Source organism: Chlamydotis macqueenii, chromosome 17 (genome assembly GCF_036417535.1).
Source record: "Chlamydotis macqueenii isolate bChlMac1 chromosome 17, bChlMac1.mat, whole genome shotgun sequence".
Taxonomy (NCBI): domain Eukaryota; kingdom Metazoa; phylum Chordata; class Aves; order Otidiformes; family Otididae; genus Chlamydotis; species Chlamydotis macqueenii.
The window spans coordinates 3,939,916-3,964,206 of NC_141572.1; the positions used below are offsets into that span (position 1 = coordinate 3,939,916).

Below are 24,291 nucleotides of genomic sequence, written 5' to 3' on the forward strand. Positions count from 1 at the left end.
GAGGAAACAAAAATAATCCCTTAACAAAACAAACAAACAAAACAAAACAACCCCCCCCCCCAAAAAAAGTGCAGAAGATAAAGAACCCTTTCCATATTGGACAGCCAGTTACGTTTTCTCTGTGGAAAAGAAGGAGCTCTAAGCCAGTATGAAAGGTGCTCAAGTGCAGTGTACTGACTAGTGTAAAATGTGTAATCCAGCCATTCATTAAACAAACAACCAACAAAAAACCGCCCCCCACAACCCACCAATCCAGTGTTTGTACTCTAGGAGGATCATTAACCCTTTAAAAGAGTGCTTTATCCCCTCTCCCCAGCCCCGCTCCCCCTGATTTTACTTAAAGCCACAAACCAAAGTATGTAGGATTAATCAAGTACACTTGCTGGGACTCTCAGGATTTTGAGAAACTATTGCAATTTGCAATCGAGAGCATGTGCACGTGAAGGAAAAGGTGTCCTTAGTTCAGTGTGAAGTGTACGCACATGTGCAGTATTTTCAGTGCTACTGTGAGAAAGGCTTTGTCACGGAGGTTGGTGTTGGTGCAGGAGGCGCTCACACAGTGAAGACGAGACCCACTGACAGTTCGGATGTTAATAGCCAACACCTAGCGCTGCAGGTTTACGGTTAAGTTTGTTTTCACTAATACTGATCAAAAATGCAGCCTGCAGCCTGTGCCTTTGTCCACACGTGTAGTTACAATAAACGGAGCAGTGCTCAGAAGCAAGCAGTCAGGTACCCCTGATTTGGCCACAGCGTTTAGTAGTTATATACCTTGCCATATGCACACAGTCGTGTTAGGTTTCGTTAGAGGAGCATAAACTAGTAATGATGTGTCTGGAAGGAGTTTGGCATGCATGGGGCGTCAAAAGAAACTTCACTGCAGGTGCTATTTATCCTACAGGATCACAGTGCATAAACAGCAACAGAGTAGAGTAGAGCGTTTCAGTGATTTTACTCAAACAGTTCTGTCTGTCCCTGAGTGCTTTCTGACCACTTTGCTTCCGTGGACCTGATCCACTGCCAGCGTTTCGACCTCCGGCTGAGGCTGGGACGGCGCGGAATGGTGGATGCGGTGCGCCACCCCAATGTGTGCCTTGTGCGGCTTCTCTCGGGCTGGGCTGCTGTGCGATTCACTGGATGCACGATCTGAAGCAATGGGTGGAATAACTAACGGCCTCTCCTTAATAAGATGGACCTCTGCCGTTTCCCTGGCCAACAGGAAGGGAGTGGGATCAGGCATGGCATCCACAGGCTCTCGCAACAGCAGCTTCCGGCTATCCGATCCTATTCTGTAGGCCTCTTCAAACTCGGGGTTGAGCGGTGTTGACAGACTCTTCTTCATTCTGCGCCGCGGAGTCTCCGGCAGTTTGTCTTTGGGAGGGGACGGCTTATAGCTGGACAACACGGGACTGCCGGAAGGCGTCCCCTCCGCAGTCCCACTCGAACTCATCAGCTTCTTCTTAGTAGCATGCAGTTGGGAAGTTAAATAAGCAATAGTGCTCGCTCTCTGCTCTAGTTCACTGGACAACATATTGAGCTTATGGCTTTTCATTTTTAGCTCTTCCAAATACTTCTTTTCTCTTTCTTTAATAGTGTTTTCCAGCACCATTATCATCGCATTCTTTTGTTCAAGTTCTTTCAATAATTCATTATTTTCAGCCTCTTTGGCTTTCAGCTGAGCTTCAAGATCTTCGCACTTTCTTTTGAGTTCATCACTTCTTGAATTACCATTTCCTAGAAGAACAGGAAAAGCAGAAGCGTTTCAAGTTAACAGTAGCCACTATATAAAATAGTGCAATAGGGTTCCTTTTGCCATCCCAAAGCCATCAGAGAAATCCCAAATACTACCTTCAGCTAATACTCTTAAAAATTACTTCATATTCAGAAGCACTGGGACAGCTTTTAAGGAAGTGCTGATGAGCTAGCGCCACTCACCACGGTTTCATAGTGTTGATGCTTCACATGTTCCAGGGAACAAGGGTTACAGAAACTGTGCTTGCTGAACATGCTCAGAATTGGAGCCATTTTGCAAATCCTTTGGTTATTAAGAGGAACTTCTCCCACTGCAAATGCCAGACTGGCTGGAAAGAGCGATGGAGCGGCTGTCGGAGCTCTCCAGGCAGACATGCGCAGGCGTCAGCGGCACATGGGCAGCTCAGGCCCGTGACTGTAAGGCAGAGGTGTGCCTGCCTCTGCAGTACAGCTCTGCTGCTGTAGCAGGCTCTGTGGGGATTCGGTGGCGGAGCCTGGCTGCCGTCTCTTCACAAGAGCGTGACACATCACCCCGTAACGCCAGGGGTTCTTGCACCGGTGAGGCCACACCATCAGGGGCAGGCAGGCTGGCCCATCTCAGCACCCCTGCCCTCACACAGGGTGCATGCGGTGATTTTGTCACTCCTCCCTTGGTTATTACAGTGGGACAGCTTCCCAGCTGTTTAACAGAGACCAGCAGCCTGAATTTCTCCAATAACAAGCACCCTGTGTCACAGGGCTAGCGGCTATGAAGTGTCAGGTGTCGTCCCCTCCACATTGGGCAGCAACACAGCAGCATTGCTGATCCACCACCTACTCTGCAAACCCTGTGATGAGAAGCATCTGAGCAACACTGCAATACCAAGAAACAAGAGAATGCTGAGCACAGGCAAAGCTGCGCAGCTACTGTGCCGAATTTGCCCGCGTGCTCTCTTCTCTGCAATACATGGCCTGTCCCACACTATCCCTGATATGAGAGGCTCCTCCCAGGGAGGATTTTATTCCTGTGCTTCACCTGCTGATAACATAATACATGTGAAATAACTAGAATCTAGCGCATCTATATATAAAAATAAATAAAAGCTTTGTGGTGTAATTACAGTACCAGATAAGTTTTAACGAGTGAGTCTCACACTTTTGCCCCCAAAATCCACATTCCCTGTTCCCATACAGCATGCAGGGAGCCGACTGTCTAATAACAGAGAGGAGCCAACAGTTCTCCCTTCTGTTCCTGGCTCTTTCAGAGATTTCCTAGGTGATCTTGTTAAGAACTTGTGGCATTTACTTAATAAATAACAGTAAGTCTGGAAAGTAGAAAACAGCTCTTACACCTTCAGAATTTAGAAGTCACCTACCTGTAATGGCGAAAATACATTTAAAACTATGAGGAAGTTTAACAAGAACATTAAAAGAAAAATGCTGTGTTCCTTACCTGACAAGTCTGAAATCTTTACAGTCAGCTCATAGGTTAAATCTGAGGAAAAAATTGTTTATTTTTGTTAGAACAACATCATCTACCCCATACAGCACCTGGTGAGCATGTTTACAATGGCACACTGCAATAAAAACACACAGCACTCTTCCCCCCACCTGAAGCAATAACAGGAGACCCACTGCAAGTTATCAAGTCTGTAAACCAACTGGAACTATCAGGTGACATGCTGCCTTTCTTTTTTTGGGGAAAAAAAAAAAAAAAAAAAAAAAAAATCTTTGCTTAACGATCACCCAGTCGTGCCCCGAGATGCCGATCACGCGGCATGTACCCTGGTGGTGGGCTTTGCTGCTGAGGTCCCACTGCTGGAGGAGGAAGCGTTACTCCGTTCTGTGAAAAGGATTAAGGACCCCATCAGCACCAGCACTCTCCCAGCTACCTGTGCAGTGCTGCTGCAGGCGGCGGATCTCGGCGTGCAGGCCTTTCAGCGTGTTGGCATGTTCCCGCTGGAGAAACAGCAGATTCTTCTGGGCACTCTGTAGCTGGTTCTCCAGGTTCGAAGTGGCCATCCTGACCTGCAGCTGCCCTGTCAGTGAGCAGAATTGTAACAGTGAGTTACCCTGTACATACAGCGATCCTCGCTCCACAGCCAGGCTCAGCAGGAGCATCTGAACTCTACTATTAACGAACTGATGAGCAATCAAGCAAAGGCCACAAAAGGTTTTTCTGTTTCATGACTATTTCAATTAGAAGTGCTCTAAGTTCATAGAAAGCCTAATTATACCGTAGGCCAGAGCAGCATAGGGAACTCATTTGTTTGGAGTTAACACATTTAAAGGATTAACTTCAGACAGACTAAGTCTCTAATCTGCTTACAAGTTAAAAGCGGAGTTCTGAGAAATGGGCTACTATGTCCCTCTGTCTTGCTGGCCAAACTGCCGAGGAACATCTGTCTGGCAGAGGCAGAGATACAGGCTCCCAAATGAATTCCCGGATGCAGAGGTAAAAATAGCTCCTCGCTCCAGGCGCAGGCAGGTGCTTCCCGTGGAGAGGCACCGCTGTGCCCTGGGGCTCTCCGTGACATTAAAGGACTGCTGGAGGAGCAGCACAAACAGGAGTGACCAGGTGCCCAGTGATCCCTGGTCACCATGTCCATTATGACATGTGTTTGATTACTGACCTGTTTCCTAGTGAAATTTCGGCTCTAAAATGAGCATACTAATGAGAAAAAGCAACGAGGACAGTATGCAATCATCCTGCAACCTCAAAGCAGAAAATCACTCAGGTATACTTCTAGTTCTTGAATCTCGCTGTGTGATCGTTACCACGCTCTGTGTGCAGGGGGCTGAGCAATGCTGCTGCAGCCAAGCGCATGGTGCTGCTCCACCAGCAGCTGGTTTATAGAGGCTGCTGGGTCTCCATGAGAAGAACTTTCCAGAAACATACGTCCTCAACAGCTCCACATTACCACACTTCACAATTCTGTAGCAAGAAAGCTGTCATGCTTGGATAGCTTTCTGAAAACTCTGGGAAGCCAGTTCAGTGCCTCTGGCACCCTGTGCACTGCTGGTGAGCTGGCTGGCCAGCGCTGGGAGCCACCACAGCCCTCTCCTGCTGCCCAGTAATCCAGCCAAGGAGGGAGGAGACCGCTAAAGTGGTTAAACACTGCTGAGGCATGAGGAGCGTTAGCTTTGTCATTACAGTGTGAAAGGCCAAATGCCGTTATCTGTGTCGTTTTGTCAAAACAATTACAGCATTCAGGTTACAAAGATAAGTGAAGAATCAGGAGTCCCGTTGCCCAGACAACCATGTGCAATGGCATTAGAGCCACCGTCTGTAATTACGGGACCACACGTTGTCCATAAGATAGACCTCCATTCCATCCCGTGGCTGCCTCATGTAGTTTTATGACAAAAATGTGATCCCAAAAGTTTTAAATTGGTAGAACATACACTCAGAGAAAGTACCACACTTCTGTCATCCCTGAACATAACACAGCCCTGCCTCTAATTTTATACTTTTCACTCCCCAAAGGAACAGCAGGCTCGGTGCTCCTGCGCCTTGGGGAAGAGGGGAAATACAAACACACACAGCGCCTTCCTGATTTCATGTGTGACCTTAACTGACATCAGCAACTGTCTTATCCCTACAGGAGCATATATTTGATTTTCTTTAAAAAAAGTCAAAGACGTCCAGTGTATCCATTTCTGTGCAAGGGGCACAACAGAGCTCTTGGTTACTTTATAACAGGGATCAAAAATTACATTCAGTGCTCAAGAAGAATGAGGGTAACGGTGCCAACTTGTGCTTTGTTGAGTGGAACAGGTCATTTTGCAATCACCATCATCAGCAAACAAGCAAAAATTATGGACCAAAAATATTCTGAAGAGACTTGTGAGTTGGCTAAATAAGAAATAAACTGGGTTGTGCTCTAACAAACAGGCTCTTGCTCTGTGACTTCTGAAGAGCAGCTGGTCTGAGCCGTGACGGCTTTCCACAGCCCGGCAGCAGACACACTGACGCTCCGTCACTACCACGGCGGTACCCCGCGCTGCCCACAGCGTCACTGGGCTACGCAGGCCACAGCAACTACTGTGGGGCGCCATTAATTGTAAGGATTGATGATATTTTAGCTATGTCACATTTTCAAAGTGACTTCATCTTATTTGCAAAGCTGACTTCAGACAGACAGAAGCTTTACTGAATCATCCAATTTCTTAAGTGATGATTAAACTCTTCCCGACTGAATGCGACAGCAGAATAAAAACGTACAGCGTCCACGGCTGGAGCTCAGACTGCACGGTACACCAAGGCTCAGAAGGGATCACAACACGCATTTTCCACAAGAAGCTCTAAGCACTGACAGTGCTAGGTGAAAGAAGAGCCTCCACATAACAGCCCAAAGCCTTTGTTATCACAGTGGTTACTGACGGTGGCTTTACGCCTTTAACTATAAAGACTTCATCACCAGCAACAAACTCAGTCCTTGCAAATAAATACGTTGTTTAAAAACTCATTTCTAAATGCTAGAAAAAGTAAAACAAGGCTGTCACTATTAATCCCCTCGATTGTTTTTTCACCTTGATCTCTTACATCTTGACGTCCACACTAGGATTACCTACTCTAAAGAAAATAAAGAATAATCAGAGCCAGGCTAGTTTTACAGGCTTAGGAAGAAAATAAAAATTACCAGCACCAGAGCATCATCGTCCCTGCAGCGCCAGTGCATTAATCAGTGAGAGCAATTAAATCAATGCACTATGAATTTTAGCGGCGGCCCCTCTCCCCTGAGGATAAAGGATTGGAGGGCTGACTTTCCCTACAAGCCTTCTGCAACCTGCCTGTGCTCTTCTTCCTCACTGCAGCCTGGTTGTCTGCCCGTCCCCTCTCCTTTCGCTCAAGGGACAGGGAAGGCCACCGTGGTAAGGTCAGAGCTGCCACACAACCTATGGGCAGCAGCTTCAGTTCAGACCCCACCCTGCCCCGCCCGTCACATCTTTTTTACAGTTCATACAAACACTGTTCTGGGAAACAGCCAAAACCTCCCACCGTAACAACAGGGGAAGGGGACAAGACCACCCCAGACCCTATGCAGAGATGCTTTTGCTATGAAATCTGCTTAGAGTTGTGCAAATTGGTATTAACAAGGACATATTCCAAGCCACTATTCACTTTGTAATTATTTTACACCAAATATTAAACCACATTAGATTTAATATTACTAAAGCCTGAGATCTGGATGAATTTGATTTCAATTGAATATGCATTATCTGTCCCCCAAGCTCATTAGCATAACATTAAAAATATTTTTGATGGCTTTTGCAGCCATACTTATAAGGAAATGTCTGTTGCACAAATGAGAGATTAAAACCCCTCACATCTGCAGTCTGAATGGCTCTAGATACCCACGATCACCTGCACTTCACCCAGTTCTAAGCTCAGCAATATTTTTCCCTCTAGGAACATTTTTAGCCACTGCCTAACTAAAAAGCTGGCCAAACTGCAAAAGCAGAAGCCAGCTAAAGCGAAAATATTTCTCTTTCTAGAACAAGATCAGATTGGTTTATGCGCCTAGAGACAATACAACTGAACTGGACACAAGAAGATTGACAATACAGATATGCAGTAAGTCAGGCCAACAGCCAGGCCAATCCATCCGCTCTCGGGCAAGTCTATCAACCAGGCCATTTCTGAAGACCAGAAAGAGAAGGTTAACAGGAGGGGGAAAAGCCTCTCAGCATGACATCCCAGGAGAGCACTCCTGAAAGGGGGAACCCCACAGCTGGACACCAGCGGCACTGCCTCCAGCAAACACCACCTGTGGTAGCAGGGGTGCAGTGTGCGAGGTACAAAAACCTCTGCGGGGCATGCCTTAACACCTTACTTATCCTGCTTGCACAGCCTGTTCTGATTTCTCCAGCTATGCCAGCGGGGGGTGATTTTATTTTTCCTGCTTTGCTGGTGGCAGCTTGTGATTTTGGAATTGTTTACCATATGAAAAATACTGCTGAGATGGCTAAGTGCTTTTACTGAGGAATTACTCAATAATCAATATGAAGGACTTAACTTCCCTACAGAGAATACTGACTGGCAGTGCTATTTAAACACTGCCCTGGCAGTCTGCTTTTGGGTCAGACAAGAGAATATCTCCAGACACCCGAAGAAACATTACGCTAAAGAGCCTGGAGACACCACATGTATTTTGTAAAGGGACAGAACCCAGGGGAGAAGCAGACCTCCTGACTGGGACCCTCCTGATGCTCACAGGCACCACACTGCTGCAGGAGAGGGCAAGAGGGGACACTACTTGCTTCCACTGAGATTCAGTGCTGTTTGTTTTCCAGACTGTTACGACTTTATGATTTAGTGTGAGGATGCCTTTATGAAGCCCACCCAAATCATGTATTTCAATTTAAAGCATATTGTCAGAAAAGAGTGTTTTGTGAGGTGGTAGGTTTTTTTTTCTTTTGTCTGGGTTGTTTGCTGGTTTTCAGTTTTTGAGTTTTTTTGTTTGTTTGTTTGTTGGTTTTTTTTCTTTTTTTGAAGTCGCAGCAGGAAAATATGCTCATGTATAACTGGGAAGTCATTTGCATACAACTAGTTTTCCAAGTCAGCTGGCTTTGAATAATTAGATTATTAAATATCGAATAATTGGATTACTAAAACACTGAAGGCCTTTACTTCTGTTTCCTCACTTACAGCCAGTTTGCATATTTTGTACATTTCATAACATCTTAGAACTAATCAACTTCCTTGTTCATGTAGGGTGTGCAAAGATCAGAGGATACTATGCAAAAATATAAACGGATTTTTAAAGCCACAGACATTGACAACTGAACAAAGTTAAACCATACACTGAAACTTTAAAACCAGTTATAATAAAGTGACAGCACCTCTTCCATTCTGCATTCTCAAGTATACCATTAGTGAAAGCTACTATGATTGCATAAAACATTTTATTTAGTCTAAAATTTGTCAGCAGCTCGGAGGATATGATGCAAGTGAGACCTACCGGCCCTGCAATCTGTCAGAAAGTTTTAAAAACAGGAATAGACTCAGGAAATCTAATGAAAAATAAACAAATATATGAAAAAAATTAATGGTTCATTTTCATACAAGTCAGTGAACATTTTCCCACCACTTCCCTACGGAGACACTGATTTATTTCCAGGGGGTTGGTTAGCAGGCTCTACAGCTACTCCAAGTTCCTTAACAACTCTTAATCCCTTGTTTCTTGGTGCATAGCACTCGGCCACAAATCACATCCAGCAAGGGCTCTCAGGGGCAGCTGAGATCTCACAGAAAACACGGTCTTGGGAGGGGTTGGTCTGAAGGGGAAATCAATCAACGTGCTCAGGTACAGCTCCCTCGGGGGTTTCAAAGAGGAAATCCTATAAAGCAGTTCTGGGATTGCACTCGGCTGATTTCACCTCCTGCTCGCTGAAACAAGAATGTGGAGCCAAGAATAAGGCTACGATCAAAAAGCACAAACAAAATAGCAAAGCGTGGAAGTCACCTGAGCCCTTAATAGCCCAGATGAGCAATCTTCACTCTCTCACCATGGAAATTGGCAGGACAGCTCTCAAAGCAACCAGTCTCTGGCTGGGTTTCGTCAGATAAATTAAGCCAATGCTGGGAAGAAAGCTGTAACTGCACACACCGCAGAACAGTTACGTTACTATGGTTGTCCCCCCTCCCCTCTTGTCTCCAAAGCAACTTTAAAAAAAAAAAGCTTGCTATGTTCTTATACAAAGGAAACTGTGCAATGCAGAGCTAGGCAAACTCCCACTAGGAATGTACATGTAATTTGATAGGGATGATAAATCGTTAATGTCCAACACTGCAATGGTACCACACCTCCACTTTCGCAGTGAGACCTGTGCTGAACACCGACAGTGTCCAACGTGTCACAGTTACACAAGCTGTACCTGGACAATACGCTGCATTCCACCCTTAAAACATGCAGAATTTCCCATTTCTCAGGATGACCACCATCACAAAATGTTTCTAGATACAGCTAGGAATGTAGGTCTGCAGACAGCTCAAAGATTGAGCCTCAAGTCCTCCAGACCTTTTCTGCTCTTAGGTGTTTGGACAGAGTTCAAAACATTCCAAGGCAGTGAGCAGCCGGCTGTGTACTAGGTGCTTTGCACAAGGACACCTCTATACCCCACTGCAAGACAAGAGGAGGGAGGCGCTTAACCTGTGACTTTAGACACAGCCCAAAGGAAGCTACTGGAGTGAAGCCCAAACCACCGAGGTTATTTAACATTTTCATTCCTGTTTGGTATCCACTAAACTAAACAGGATAACCTCCTTTTACATCGATGGGGTGACTATTACCTGAGAAGCTGCTTTAGGTCGCTGCCAACACATATCCAAATCTTCCTGAAACACGTACAGGCTGGCAGGCATTTTCCTCTCAACTGGTATCTAGCCAGTGCCCCCTCAAAATGTGACAAAAGCTGCCAAAATGCTTTTTGGATGCGATACAAAATGCAACTTCAAGAACTAATCAAGGACACAGGAGTCTTCTCATAAGAACCTTCAGAGTTCTAGCCAGTCCCCATTTTAAAGATCGTCACTGAACTGACCAAACGTTTCTGCATAATGTAGCTCTAACGATAAAATGTCCGGCTGACAGACAGTTAGCTGCTCTTTGCTTAGATCAGCTCTCCATCTCCAGAGACATATGCCATCCCCAAAGTGCTTATTCAGCTTATTTCAAAGGACACGATAAAGGAAACCCTGCCGTCTCCACAGCCAGCTCGAGGGCTTTGCTCTCTTTCTGCCTGGACATTTGCTTTAAGCCCCTCTTCGCCCGAAGTCATACCATTGTACTTCCGCTAATGTAGCTCCGGCAATAACACAGTTTAATAACAGGCTACCACACAGTTTCAGGTTTATGGTCACCCCTCATTCATCTGTGCATTAGACTGAACCGCTTTAACTAGTTCAATACTTCTTGAAGTCATGTTTTTCAGACTACACGCAAGGCCTGCCCATCTTCTGAATGTCCTTCCCCTTCTCCAGTGCTCCCTTATCGGTAAAGAGTACATCTTGGAGCACCAACTCTGTCCCCCTCTTCCTCTGCCTTCTCTGTTAAAGTATAACAATACTGACACGTAATTATTGTCCCAATAACTTGCTTCCATATTCATTTAGTTTGTGTGTTTTAAGCCAAGCAAAATCAGTCGTTTTTTCTCCTGGAGACAACTGAGGGGAAAAAGGAAACGTGCCACTCTCCTCCCAGAGGAAGGATTCGATTTTGCTTTCTCATCTCCTTTTTTATTTCTAATGCTTTTCAGTGCTCTCTTACTCAGTTGTTTTTCTGCCCTGCTTCTCCTTCATCTTCTGATCAGAGATTCTGCAGACTCTTTACAGTTAATCTCTCAATGTCTCTGAGGAAGCACAGGTTTTAGTATTTCAGTAAGAATTTTTTTTTTGTTACTCCAACAGCAATTGCTATGGCAGCAGGAAGAATAATTAAGTGGACACACTGCTGGTAGCACTGATTTAATTCCTCTAGATGCTCTAAATGAACAAGCCAGTACTTTGCACAGAAACTGCTGACTGCTTACGTGCCTGAATGTCTACTTGAAGTCCTGAAGACTGACAAGTGTAATTCATGTGGAGTTTTCTGTCCTTGAGATCACATAACCCCAAAGCTGTCACAATGGAAGCAGACTAAAAGTAATCAGATGTTACGATCACTACTGTGACAGAGGCTATTTGAGAATCAACTCAGATGGTCCTGCAGTGGCATTTTAGAGAGACACAATTATTCTGACCAATATTAGGATATGCAGTGCTATGGCTGTATAGCTGTCAAGATTAGCCAATGAAAATGACCTAACTTGGGCATAACTCACTTTCGGGAAACAAATCATATATTATCCAAATAACACAGATGACTTCAGAAGAACCCCTTTAACAATTATGAAGTCCATGTAATGTTTATTTTCTTAAAGTGACAATAAAAGCCCTTATGAGTAATGTGTTACATCATAATTCAGAGGAACAGGTTGGTTCTCTTCTGCTTTCTAGCACACGGTCCTGATGAATGGCCTATTTTATTCACCCCTTCATTTTGAGGATAAAATAGTTTGTTATTTTAATATAATCTCCATCAAAGCCCCAGAACACAGATTGCACCCCAATCACATCACAACTAGTCATTTATAATGTTACAAAGCCACGTTAGTCTTTCTACTGAAGTAATTTCTTTTGTCAGAAGGGGAATGAAAAGGAAGCTAAAATTCAGTCTTCCCAGACTAACACCATTATCAATGTTACACTAAAAGTGAGCCTGGTCCTACTTCTTTCAAAGTCATTAAGAAAGCTTTTCAGCTTCAGTTAAAGCTGAATCAGGATTGAAGCTAGTAAGGTGGGCTGCAGGAGGTTTCTCTACAAGGATATGTTCAGTATAACTCCAAATTTATGCTTAGAAATTATACTGTACTATGGAAAAATCAAGGGTTTTTTTAAGATATTAAATATTCACTTATGAACACTTTATGTTGTCTTTTAATTTTATTCTCCATGATCAGGAGTATGGGAATTGCACAAGAATTCAAAGAATATGTATTTGTATCATTTTTTTTCTAAATTTCCCAGTTATGAAGGCTTAATGAAACACAAACAAAAAAAATTTACTATGCTAGTTTCACATAAATGACTTGGGCATTCCCCCCCCCCATAAGAGGACAATCACCTGCCACCACACAGGCATGCAACCATTGAGCTATCCAGCTCGCTGTGACTGTCTCACCCCTTCCACTTGCACATACTGAGCAAGAATTTACTGTTGCATTTCTGAAACGCTTCAAAATCACCTTCCTGGCCGTGCAGTGAACCAGGTCAGGGAACTGGCCCAGCTGCTAAAAACAAATCTGTTTTCCCACTGGCTGTTTTTCAGGTGATGGCTCCCCCATGCAGCACCGCAGACCCCTGCGTGGCTGACAGGGAAGGCCTGGGGTGGGGTGGGGGGAGGCACAGAAAATCAGTAACCAGGGCAGAGGGTGGTAGAGGCAGAACTGCTCCCTGCAGCAGCACCAGCTCCAGGCACCCACCTGAGCTTCAGCTCCCACTGCGAGAACTGCAGAAATCGTGATTTGCAGAGTTTACCTATCGTATTTGTGAAATACATCAAAAGGCACCGAAGTCTTACGGCAAGCTAAATGAACCTGTCCTCTGAGGAGAGATCAGTTTACAGAGAACAGCTATTGGAACAGCAGCTCCACAGAACAACACAACTATTTCCAGGCAAGTTTAACAGGATGAGGAGCATGCTTTTCTCTAATGCATTTTGTGATGCTGTTTCATAAGCCATTGATTTTATTATTTTAGGACAGCAACTACGATCAAACATATAAAAATTGGTCTCTGCTTTGCTAAAGTAAAGGTTTGGAGAGCAGCTGATTAAGGAAATCCAGCAGCAGTGGTGATGACCTATGCCTCAGTCCTCTCTTAAGCAAGCATAAGATTTATTTATTTTTTTAAAGTAAATAAGATGTCAAGACCAAGAATTTTAAACAGAGGTGCTTTACAGTCTTGCTTACATAACCCAGATATCTCAAATTGAGACAATAAAACTGTAGACAGGTTAAATCAAGGTTTCATGAGGAATGGAAAGCAAACAAGCACACATACTTTTATCACAAAGAAAACCTGCCGCTAATGACATCATTCACACGATTTTTTTCACACAGATGGACTCTTCCTAAGCTCGACACCTCTACTCCACAGAGATGCGATATGCTGCACCTTCTGTGCCCTCCCTCTGCCACTGACTCAGATGACAGGGAGCTACTGTTCCCTGCCGTATTTTCAGCCTCTCCAGAGGCAGCTATCATTTTATTTAGGGAGAAACCATGAAATTTTACAGTTTTCAGTCAAGCAATGATCTTAAATCCTGTCTCTCACCCAAATAATTAGGACCAACAGGCAGCAACGGATTTTAACATTTTAAGTATAACTGAAAGGTTTTCTAGGAGTGAAATGAGTAAACATGCTCCTCAATAGCAGGAAAGGAACAGCGATCCAAATAAAAGGCTTTTTTTCAAGGATTATTTTAAAAAAACCTAACAGCTTACAGAAGTTCTGATACACTCAGAGTACACTTTTCAGCAGTATTTTTTCATGCCTATAACTTCTACTAGTAAATTAATGTATTGCTCCCATTTATAGTACCATGCTCTGTAACATCACCAGGAGCAATGAGCCGGTAGATAACAGTAAAACATCGTTAGACAAAATTACTCACTGGTCACATGGGATACTGACTAACGCCATTATCACACTGCTGGACATCCTTGTTTAGAGAAAGACAATTTTTATATCACTTCAAAACGAGCACAGAAACTCATCAGGCTGACATTCATTGAAGGCACTCAGCCAGATATACAAAGGATGCCAAGTCTCGTCAAGCAAGTGAAGGAATCCGAGGTGAGGTACAGCAGGTTGCAACCAGGGGGCTAACATTCAAACCTGGCCCTACTGAACGCACTGTTCATTATCTGCCTTCGCTTTTTCAGATATCGCATTAGATCAGTGCGCAAGAAAGGAGCAGAGAGTTTGTTTTGGCATGCTGCAGAGGGAAAGGAAACCAGAGCTCTGGCGATAGGACTTTGCTTGAACAAAGGGCACCCTCCCTGCTTCAACCCCACCCGCTCTGGGCAGCGGAACTCTGCAGCATTGTTCCCAGGGCCAGGACAGGCTCTGCCAGAGACTGTTCTGACAATACTCGTTATGGTTACACAACATTAGCTTATTGCAGCATACTTGTATCAATAACAACAGTGTGGAAGCTGTAATAAGGCACACAGACTTATTCTACGCTTTTCAGCATTTCACAGCTGCTCACAATGTTTTATTGTGTGCTGCAGCAGACAGGAAAGAGGCTGCAGAAAGCCAAACCAGAGACTTTTCATACAACTATCTTTTTTTCCCCCAGCAAAATCCTTAGATCTTTCCTTTCTCCACCTGTAGCTTTGCTTTCTAAACCAGCGGTAGGAAAAGCTGTGCACCTGGCTGGTCAGAACACATTTAACTGTTTACAGATAACATTAAGTTATCTGACACGCCGATTTTTCAGTAAATCACTGCTCACCAAAACCCACCACTGTTTTTGGTGGGTTCTGACACACATATATACACACAAATATATACAGAAAGCGTCACTTGTCAGCAAAAAAAATCTTAAACATTATAAATGGTTTCAGAAAGATGAATGTCTGTTCTCTGGACAAAGTATAATTTGCTACATATTTTTCAACTTTACTAAGAAAAATGAGGTTAAATATGAACTTGAGCAAAAAGATTAATTACATAATAATATTCTGTTTACACAAGTATTGCAATACACTGTGAATCCTGAGGATATAAAAGCAATCCTTCAAAATTTAGCTCATTTAAAACACAGTTTTTAAGCCATGGAAAAGTAATGAGACACCTAGAAATGTGTGTGACATAGTATTAAAAGTAAACTTACAAACTAGTTTATTACAACTGTATTCCCTCTACTATACTGTTTATAACATCCAAGCAGTATTTTACCTGACATTATGGGCCACATTCTGGAATAATAGCACTGGGGAGTTTTTCTTCTGCCTACTCCTGCTAAAGAATTGACTAAGGTAGTAGATCTGGATGAAAAATACATTGTCCTTAATACCTACAGCCTCTTAAATTAGGGCAAACAGAGTTTGATTTTTGTAACTCTAATGACAAAATGCATTTAAAAAATAATTTAAAAGCCCTAAAAGTATACAATTATATCTGAAATCTGAAGGAAGCAACTTTAAGAAAGGAACTAAGATTGTTATTTTAGTGTTTGCAACAACGACTGAACTGAAAACTACATACAGCACTTGGATTGGTCATGAGACTTTGTTTCGCCTAAGGGGATATGGCAGGAAACTTTACAGATACGCTAAGCAGAAGTATGGTAATAGCACGAAAACAAGTAGTTATGTGTCAGTTTAGCCAACATTCTTTTTTCCTTCTTAAGCAGCTGATACTTTCCTCTGTTATGACCTCTCCATTTTACTAAAAATGACTGCTGGAACCTCAGTACAAACAAAAGCTTGAAAAATTATTATACAGTATTACAAGTCTGCCATTACCTGTTTATAAAGCACTTGCTTTAAATAATCAAATCAAAAAGCACTGTGCAGTTTAAGAGCATACATGTCTGTATTTAGTTGAGCCTCTCCCAGAGGTTCAGTCGTAATAAAGCACTACAGAATTACGATCACTAATGAGCTAATGAGTTATATGGAAAAAAAGTCACGGCCATTTGTCCTTTTTAAAAAAAAAAGAAGGAGCATAATTTATATTGCAAAAGCATGTATAAAGCTTTCTAAGCTTAAGCATCTTACCATCTAGACAAAGCCAACAAGTAGCCTGGATGCTTCTTATGCACCTGCAATGCAGATCAAAACGGACAATTCCACCCTCAGGCTGCCTCAGATTCTGTGTTTTTATTCACCTTCAGTGCCTCAGCTTTACACAATTCAGTAAGGCAAACTCAAACGCATACCAGTGTTGTCCGCGGTGGGAAGGGCCCCTCCTTCCTCCCTGCTGTCCCACCCCATGTCCTGCGTAGGGAAACAGGGCATCTCTGCGGCTGGAAGAATCTGCATGTCTGAGGACGCCCTGCGCTTCTTTGCTGCCATATCCACAAGGGACAGGCATTCTCCTCAGCAGGAAAAAATCTCAGCTCAAATAAAGAATTGTACACACTCCAAATTGTACACAATTCACCCATCCATCCTCCTCTTTGCAGGCCCCGCGTTACCCATGAAACCGACACTGTTATCGCTTTCTAAAGTGAAAAGGTACCACACAAATGCAGACTGCGAAGGAGGAAGGATGTAAAACCTGCCCCAGTGGGTGTGGGCGGGAGTCGGCAGCTCACTGGAGCACACCCGAATTGTGCGGAGGGACGCAGGGGAGGGAGGGGAACGGGCGGGCCGCTCCCTCCGGAGCCAGGGTACATTGGCAACCGGGAAGGAAAGAAACGTCCTTGCCCCCGAGCCAGCAGAACCGGAAAGAGAAGGGGTAACGCGAGCTGCAGGATAACCCCTTTTCTCCCCTGCTGCCTAGAAAAAGGGCCTTTGACGCTCCTCAGGGAGGAAAGGAGGCACTTTGGTCCCGCGCCAGCGCCCCTCGGAGAGGCGCGGAGCAGCCCTCCCCGCACCCTCCGCGCAGCTCTCCGCCGCGTTACAGCGGCGGCCCGGGGGGCTGCCCTCGCCCCGCCGCCGCAGGAGGAGGAGGAAAAGATCTTTCTCCCCCGAGGCGCTGCTTCTCCAGCCGGCGCAGGGCCCGGGACAGCGACCACCTCTCCTAACGCAGAGAGGGGCCAGCAGGGCGCCCGGACGCCCCGCGCCCGCCGGCTCCGGCGAGGGGAGGGCCCGGCGCCGCCCGGGAGACAGCCGGTGGGTGCGTCTGAGGTGGGGGGGAGGCCCCTCAGCCCCCTCACGGAGCAGCGATGCCGCTAAGGCGCCCCACACCCAGCCCCGGGGGGATCGCGATGCCGCCAACGCCCTGCGGGCCGCAGGGGGACAGCGTTCCGTCGCCCCCCGCAGCCGGCCCGGCGCAGCCGCTCCCCGGCCCCTCACCTGCTCAGCTCTGCGCGGCGGTGCCGGGGCGGCTCCCTCCCGCCGCGGGCGCACCGAGCCCGCCCACCCCTCGCTGCCAGCCGCGGTCAGTCAGCACCAACCCGAAGGAGCCGAGGGCCGCCCCGCAGGGCCGGCACTTACCGGCCGCCGAGGGGGGACCGGGGGCGGCGGCGCAGGCGCAGGTGCGGTTGCGGCAGCCCGGCCCGTCTCTATGGCAACGGGGGTCAGCGCTGTCACCGGCCGCGGCCAATCCCCGCCCACGGCGGGGCGGGGGGCGCGTGCGCCTGGCTCGCGGGCTTGGGGGCGGCGCGCGCCCGCCCGCCCGCCCGCGCGCCCAGGTGTGTGCACGTACGCGCGGAGGCACGTGGAGGCACGTGCAGCTGCCCATGAACACCGCGCGTGCGGGATTGCGTGTGCACCTGCAGATGCGGGTGCGCACCGCTCCAGACGCGCGCACACGCGTGTGCGAAGCGGTGTGCATGCGCGCACACACACGCGTGTCGGTGTGAACTGGGAGCTGGGGTGGAAACACGCCGCTGACCAGAAAGTTGTGTATGCCGTGACAACGTGCGTGCGTGGAGAAAAGAAAAAGGAGGGTGCGTGGAGGGATTTCGGCGCTCCTGGCAATTCGTCAGCGTGCGTCGGCGCATGCCCCAGTAGTTCACGGCCACGCGTGTGTGCGTTTCCCTGCAAGCCCTCTGCAACGAGCACAGCTGCACCACGGCCCCACGCAGCAAGCTGCCACGGGAGTGGAATTCCTGCAGTCCGTCCGTTTCTGCACACGCACCTTGGCTCTGCGCGGCCATTTCCGTGACCTTAAACCGCACACCAGCTGGGTGGGTCCTGGATGTGCAGCCGTATGCGGTCGGATATTCTTTGCGCATCTGTATTTTCTGCATAAAACCACGCGGAAGATCGCGCCACGTGGCATGATCACTGGCACGCGATTGTATTTCTGGCAGATGCACAGCCCGCGCGCCGGCAGGCACGCACAGAAATTCCCACACAACTAATGAGTCCAGGGAGGTTAGGGCAACCGAGGATTTGCCCGTGACCAGGACACTGCTCCTGTGAATGGCACATACGGGAACAGCCTAGCAAGATTTATCTTGCGTGCAGGTTTGCACACAGGGTCTTTTCTGTGTTCGTAATGGAAAGAAAATACTTAATTATCAGGGACTTCAAAATTAAGAGACAGAAACTTGATTTTTTAAAGCGGCCAACAGAAAAAAAAAACCAATTAAAGTTTCTAAATAGAAGATAAGATAATAATTTTCTAAGGAAAAAGAAGTATTGTACCTAACACAGACAGCTACTTCAGGCCTTAACCGATATAAAACTCAACACTAAGCTGCAAGCTGGTGGATCTGCGTACCTCCCATGTGATCCTGTTGGGTGCGAGGCAACGGAGAACAGATCGACACGTACTTGGCACCTTGTGGCTCCTGAAGCTGGGGAAAATGAAGCCCAATATTCCCTAGAGGAAAATATTTTTAAGAAAGCTTATTAGTTCTTAGTCACAGCTAAAAGCAAAGATGCCCAGGTTTAAATGAGCATTTAGAAGTGCAAAGACTGGTACAGGAGAGATCTGCATGTACTCACAGTGATGGAGAAAGGCCCCGCAGTGGGAGGGAGCAGGCTGCTGCGTCCCACTGGTGTGGGGTGTCTGTGGGCAGCGTCCCCCGGGCAGCTCCCCATCCCGGGACGTAGTGGCCATGGCCCCGACGCCGGTGAATCCCTCCTTTGGGGCATCTCTGTGCAGCAGCTGAACTCAAAAACCAGGTTACAATGTCAGGCAGACACAGACCAGAGAACATGTCCTCTCATGTTCGTGCTTCTCCTTCCATTTTATCGCAGATCCATCCAGCTTTCTATATAAAATGTGGACTCTTAATTTAGGATCCCGTTAGGTGATGAACTAGTCTGAGAGGCTGATTCAGTTAGGACCTGTGCCAAAAAAAGAAATGCGTTTGCCACGAGAATCCTCCTGGCAGGAAAGACAGAAAGATGCTGAAGTCAGTGTGGATCCCTAACAACCTAACATGGATGAAGGAAGAACCCCCAGCTGTGTTGTTGGAAAGAACGTGCTTTTTATTAACTGGTCTTAAGATGTGACATCCATACAACAGAAACAGACCCCTGTAACCCATGTAAGGAAAACGTGTTGGGATCAAAGGGATGAAAATGCATTCATTCAGAAATAAAATTGAAATAGTCCCTAAGCATTTTTTCCACACCCCCCCCCAGTTTCTCTGAAGTTTTCGGTACTGTGAAGTTTCACCCTGCAAATGTCACCCCAATTTGTCATCCTTTAACTGCTGCCCCTCGCCAGGTGAGCGGCCCGCTGAGCTGCTCCAGTTTCTTCATGTTCGAAATGGGAATAGCTTTGCCTTGCAGGGTGCTGCCAGCATGACCATATGTGTCATTAATATCTGCAAAGCTCTTTAAAAATCCTGAAAAGGAGGGTGCTGTGTAATACAGTTAATTACAGCTCAGTGACTCCTCTTTGCAGGGAGCTGGGCTGGAGGAAGCTCTGGCCCCTATCACAACTCCTGAACTTTAGAGATAGCCAAGGGGTTTTTCCCCAGAAATTCAAATCCCCAATCCATCAAAATGCAAATGCAGGGCTCTGAGATATGGGCATCTTACAGAAAAATCTCACATTGTTTATGCTCCACCCAAATCAGAGATCACAAAAAGCCATGATACGATGTGCAGCAGTACTTAAGGCCCTATGTTGCCTGAGGGTTGTGCCTCTGGTGTAATTATCACTGCTTCCTGCGGTTACATCTTTCTGTGAAACTGCAGGCATCCTTGCAAAGACTGGCTCTAAGCAACCATTCCAGGGTCAGACAGAAAATCCATGGGGAAACTGAGATAAAATCCACATTTCTTGACTCCCATGATTTGACAGGATCAGGCAGAAAACCCAGCAAACTCCAGATCTGAGGGCCTCTAAGTCCTGGACTTCAGTTCAAAGACCTCTGTCCCTTCACGGCTTATTTTTCAGCCACAGGGTCAAGCTCTGCAGAGCAGGGAACTCCTTGCACGGCTGGATTTGCCTGGATTTAATGGGATGCAATCATCTGTAGGGATTGCCGGGACCTTGCTGCTGAGCGGAGAGTCGCAGGTTGGCCAGCCTGTCTCAGGCCCAGCGAAAGAACTGTTCTGATCTCCTGCCACGTAGCCCCGCACGCCCTCCGTGGGCTGGCCCGCCTGGGTTGGAAATGTGCCATGTTGCTCACACGAAGCAGCTCCAAAGTTTATATATAGAAATAAATCAAGAGGCTGCAGAGCCTGGGCAGACAGCGCAAGGTCATGGAGGAAGGAGGGCTCCCAGCAGCACAGACGGCGGCAGAGCAGCACCCGCCTGCCAGTGCCAGCTCTGGGCTCTTCTCCGTATTGCACTGTCCGGGGACACAGAGGGACCAGGTGAGAGGATGAGTGGAAACTGGTGTGTACTTGGTGGAGGGGCCATGTGTACTTTAAAAAGCCCATGCTAATTTTTTAAGGGACATGAGTGCAGGAAGATATTAGCGAGAGGCTAATCTTGCCCTGCATTTTGTTTCAGGTGATCTGCCTCCTAACCCGTGCTTTCTCTAGCCTTGGGTTTGCTCTCCAGGCTCTACTAGGAGCAGGGACAGAGATTTTCCAGGACATTAGAAGCAGTGCATCTCCCCACTCTTGCTAGCTCTTGGCTTTTCTGGTGCTTCTCTCTCCTTATTTGCTTTTGCTTGTTTTGTTTTTTAAAGAGCATAGACTACAGGGACAGGAGGCAACAGCAGGCTGCAGATCTGGAAGCAGAAAAGGTTCATCACCTCTCCTGTGTCACTGTACATGGATGATGCTTTTCTTTGCCATACGTCTATAATATCAGCATGCACAGCTGGGCAGGTTTTGTTCCGGTAATGCAGATCCAAATCCAGACACCTTCCACCCTATAAAGCCAAAGGAGTTACTATTAATTAGATCAGCATGGCTGAGATGAGAATCTGGGATTAGCTTCACATTCACCCTGGCGGGTAGGAGACCGTGCTGGAGCGGCTGCCTCTCCTTGCAAGCAGGCAGCCCGCGGGTTGATGTGCGAGTCCTCTGCTCTCGACAGCAGCGTGCTGGGGGCAGGACGAGGCGAAGGGTATTGGGCAGAGTAGGGAAAAAGAGTGAGGATGAAATTCAACCAAAATGTTAAAATCTGAAGGGCGATGTGATCCCTCCCCATTGCAAAAGGGAAGATTTAAAAAATCTGGACCAAATGTACATAAGTGTGTGTGTGTGTACAGAGACATTTCTCTGCTAATCCTTATTTAGTACCTTTGCTATCAGACATCCTATTGAAGAAGCATCAGTCAAAATACCCAAGACCTAATTCTGCTCAGTGACACCGGCCGAGCCAGCGTTCCTTCCGCAGGGCTGTTCTTGAGCGCTGCCTTTGGTCCCTTTGCCTCGTCTTACCAACAGCTTTTAAGATAATTAGCAGTCATCAGATGAGATCTAATTTAAAACTTCTCCCTGCATGGGAGAGGGAGAGGAAAGCTCAGTGAATGGCAGGAACAGTCAGTGTCAGGGGGTGATGACAGTTCCTTTTATCGTCCTCTGAAGAACAGTGACATTACCAAGCGTTTATTACAGAAGCTGGGAGAAATAAGGGAGATGCTGTCAGCTCCTTAAGGCAGAGACTGGTTTTAGTTATTGTTTTTCCTTTGTTTGCACAACACTTAGGCCAGTGGGGTTCCTGGTGCAAGAGGAAACCTCCTGTTGCAGAACAAGGAACGTCTGATGACAAGTGCTGAAACTGAGCTCAGACATCTATTGAGGAGCAGAACTGCAGAAAGCGGGCCAGGATCCAGGAGAAGCCTAATCTGGTGTGACATACTGGAGGAGCAGAAGGTGGGAGTGGGCTGCTGTGAGCTGCACATGCATCTCTGCTCATGGAGGGAGGCACAACACAGAGATCATCCTTGTAACTGCGCTGCAGCGTGGCTTACCACTAATGAAACGGTGCTGAGCAGAGCGTGGTCAGCTGTCTCCCAGAGGCAGCACATTGGCCTGCCGTGCCTTAGCGGTCATTTACTTTACAGCGGGATGCTCAGGAGCATCAGCGTTTGTTTTTAGTACAAGAGAGCATCATCTGCAAATAGATCTGCCGGGCCTTGCTCTGGAAGTGCATGCAGGCAGCCAGAAGGATTTTGCATCCCTGATATCATATATTACTCAGAAAGCTATTTTAGTGCAAGCTGCCCTTATCTCATCCATTAAATGTGTGAGTGAATTGACCTACTCCCTGAACGTAAAACATTGCTACAGCTGCTGGCTGGGAGGAGGCATCAGCCTCTTACTCAGTCAGCTCCCTTATCTCCACTTTACCAACCAGACTCTTAGAAAATCCATTCTTTTTCAGCATTAATTCATGAGATGGATGTTAGCCAGAATTCTGTGACTGTAAATATCCTAACAAGATCAAAAGCAGTTCCCGGCTTTCAGTTACATCATGGGCCTTTCCCAGGAACCTGAGGAGTAAGGGTTCCCATTACAATCAGAAAGAGTGTGATTAAAGCCCAGAACAGCTTTCAAAAAACTCTTCAGCTAGGCAGGTGAACTTAGACAGTCAGTCCACAAAAGACAACGGATAAGTTGTGAATGGTCTAGAAATAAGAGGAGAAGAACAAACATTTTTTCTAGTGCAAAAGATGACCTGCGACATCTGCATTTTCCTTTGGTTTTTTTTTTAATGCTTTTACAAAAAAAAAAAAAAGAATAAAAATCTAGTCTAAGTATACAAATAATCACTGACAGCTTTATAGATGTATGCCCAGGCTCTGCCTCCCGTATTCTATCACAGATCATCAGGAAAAAGGCCAGTGACCTCTGTGTTCATGGAGCAAAACACATACAAAACCTCGTCCATTCTGTCAGACCAGCTGGACGTGCTGTAGCTATTACCATGCATTAGCTCTCGTCACATACATTTACACACAAGCCATGATTGCTTCATTTCAGGTCAGTGATAAAGCGGCTTTGGAGAAGCAGATTCGCAGGGGGAGATATACCCTTGGGCCAAAGAACCGTTAAATTATCAGCATCAAGAAACCTACTGCAATGTGACTTGACAGTTGTACGGTACTAGACTGAGGCTGTGTTTACTCTGGACTTTTTTAGCCTGCCCTACATTGAACTTTTTTTTTTTTCTCTGAGTAATTTCCCATCATTGCTACCACATGGGTTCATTTCCCTGGCAGACAGAGGAAAAGACAAGTCACTGCAGTTGTCAATAGCTGAACCAGTACCATCATCTCAGCAAGCTGATACCTGCCTCCCCCAGCAATACCGGCAAACAGGTGGGCAATTCAAAATCCTGGCTGTACCTAAGAGTAAAGCCAAGCACCTAAAGTACCAGGCTAAATGATTGCAGGGGGTCCAGAAAGTCTTCCATTGACCATGCTCTGTGCTTCATAATCCTACTCAATACTCGGTTGAGTCTGATCACCTTGCGCACAACCAGCCCTCTGCTGCCACAGAGGCCATAATAAGCAGTGCCCATGTGAAGAGCTTTAAACCTTGTTGGACAAAGAGTGGGAGAAATACAGGGTTCCTTTCACCAGTGGGAGATTCAAGGCATGGAAATATCAACTAACTCGCCAGAGCACACTGGGAAGCTACATTGCCCGAGAGCCTGCCTCACATTTTAAGAGAGATGATCTCTATTCCCATGGAACAGAACATGCTTACTGTTAGCTAGGGAAATACAAATGCTTATAATCTGGCTTGCAAAGAAAAGGGCTTTAAGTGACCAGGAAAGAGCACAAAGATCTGAGCTTGCTTTATGAACCTAAAATACACACTTGCCTCAAAGTGTACCATTCCCCCTCCATACAACTCAGCTGCTCCATGGTCTCTAGGTGAGGAAAAATGAAGGGATTTTGTTTTATCTTCTCTGAGGGTGACTAGTAATGACCTGTGAATTGGTATCACGTGTGGCCTTTTTTT

General features: G+C 46.4%; 1 protein-coding gene across 5 annotated transcripts; it reads right to left on the reverse strand.

Moving 5' to 3' along the window:
* Positions 1 to 381: 381 nt before the first annotated feature.
* Positions 382 to 18,970, reverse strand: CCDC92 (coiled-coil domain containing 92). 5 transcript variants are annotated; one of them, XM_086761589.1, is made up of 5 exons: positions 18,910 to 18,970; positions 18,683 to 18,784; positions 3,624 to 3,770; positions 3,185 to 3,226; positions 382 to 1,734 (listed from the first exon to the last, which is right to left on the reverse strand). In XM_086761589.1, exons 2-5 carry the CDS (start codon positions 18,687 to 18,689, stop codon positions 956 to 958), a joined length of 975 nt encoding a protein of 324 aa, XP_086617715.1. In that variant the 5' UTR covers positions 18,690 to 18,784; positions 18,910 to 18,970; the 3' UTR covers positions 382 to 955. The 5 variants fall into 5 exon arrangements, with proteins under 5 accessions (XP_086617715.1, XP_086617717.1, XP_086617716.1 ...); XM_086761591.1 differs by lacking the exons at positions 18,683 to 18,784; positions 18,910 to 18,970 and adding an exon at positions 17,449 to 17,554; XM_086761590.1 differs by lacking the exons at positions 18,683 to 18,784; positions 18,910 to 18,970 and adding an exon at positions 17,308 to 17,405.
* Positions 18,971 to 24,291: the final 5,321 nt, after the last annotated feature.

Excerpts from the sequence above, each read along its gene's own strand:
- CCDC92 (XM_086761588.1), bottom strand. The coding sequence starts at position 16,362 with ATGGCAGCAAAGAAGCGCAGGGCGTCCTCAGACATGCAGATTCTTCCA. Across the intron at positions 3,227-3,623 it reads CCTGCAGCAGCACTGCACAG|ATTTAACCTATGAGCTGACT; the intron begins GTAGCTGGGAGA and ends TTTTTTCCTCAG. Across the intron at positions 1,735-3,184 it reads AAAGATTTCAGACTTGTCAG|GAAATGGTAATTCAAGAAGT; the intron begins GTAAGGAACACA and ends CTGTTCTTCTAG.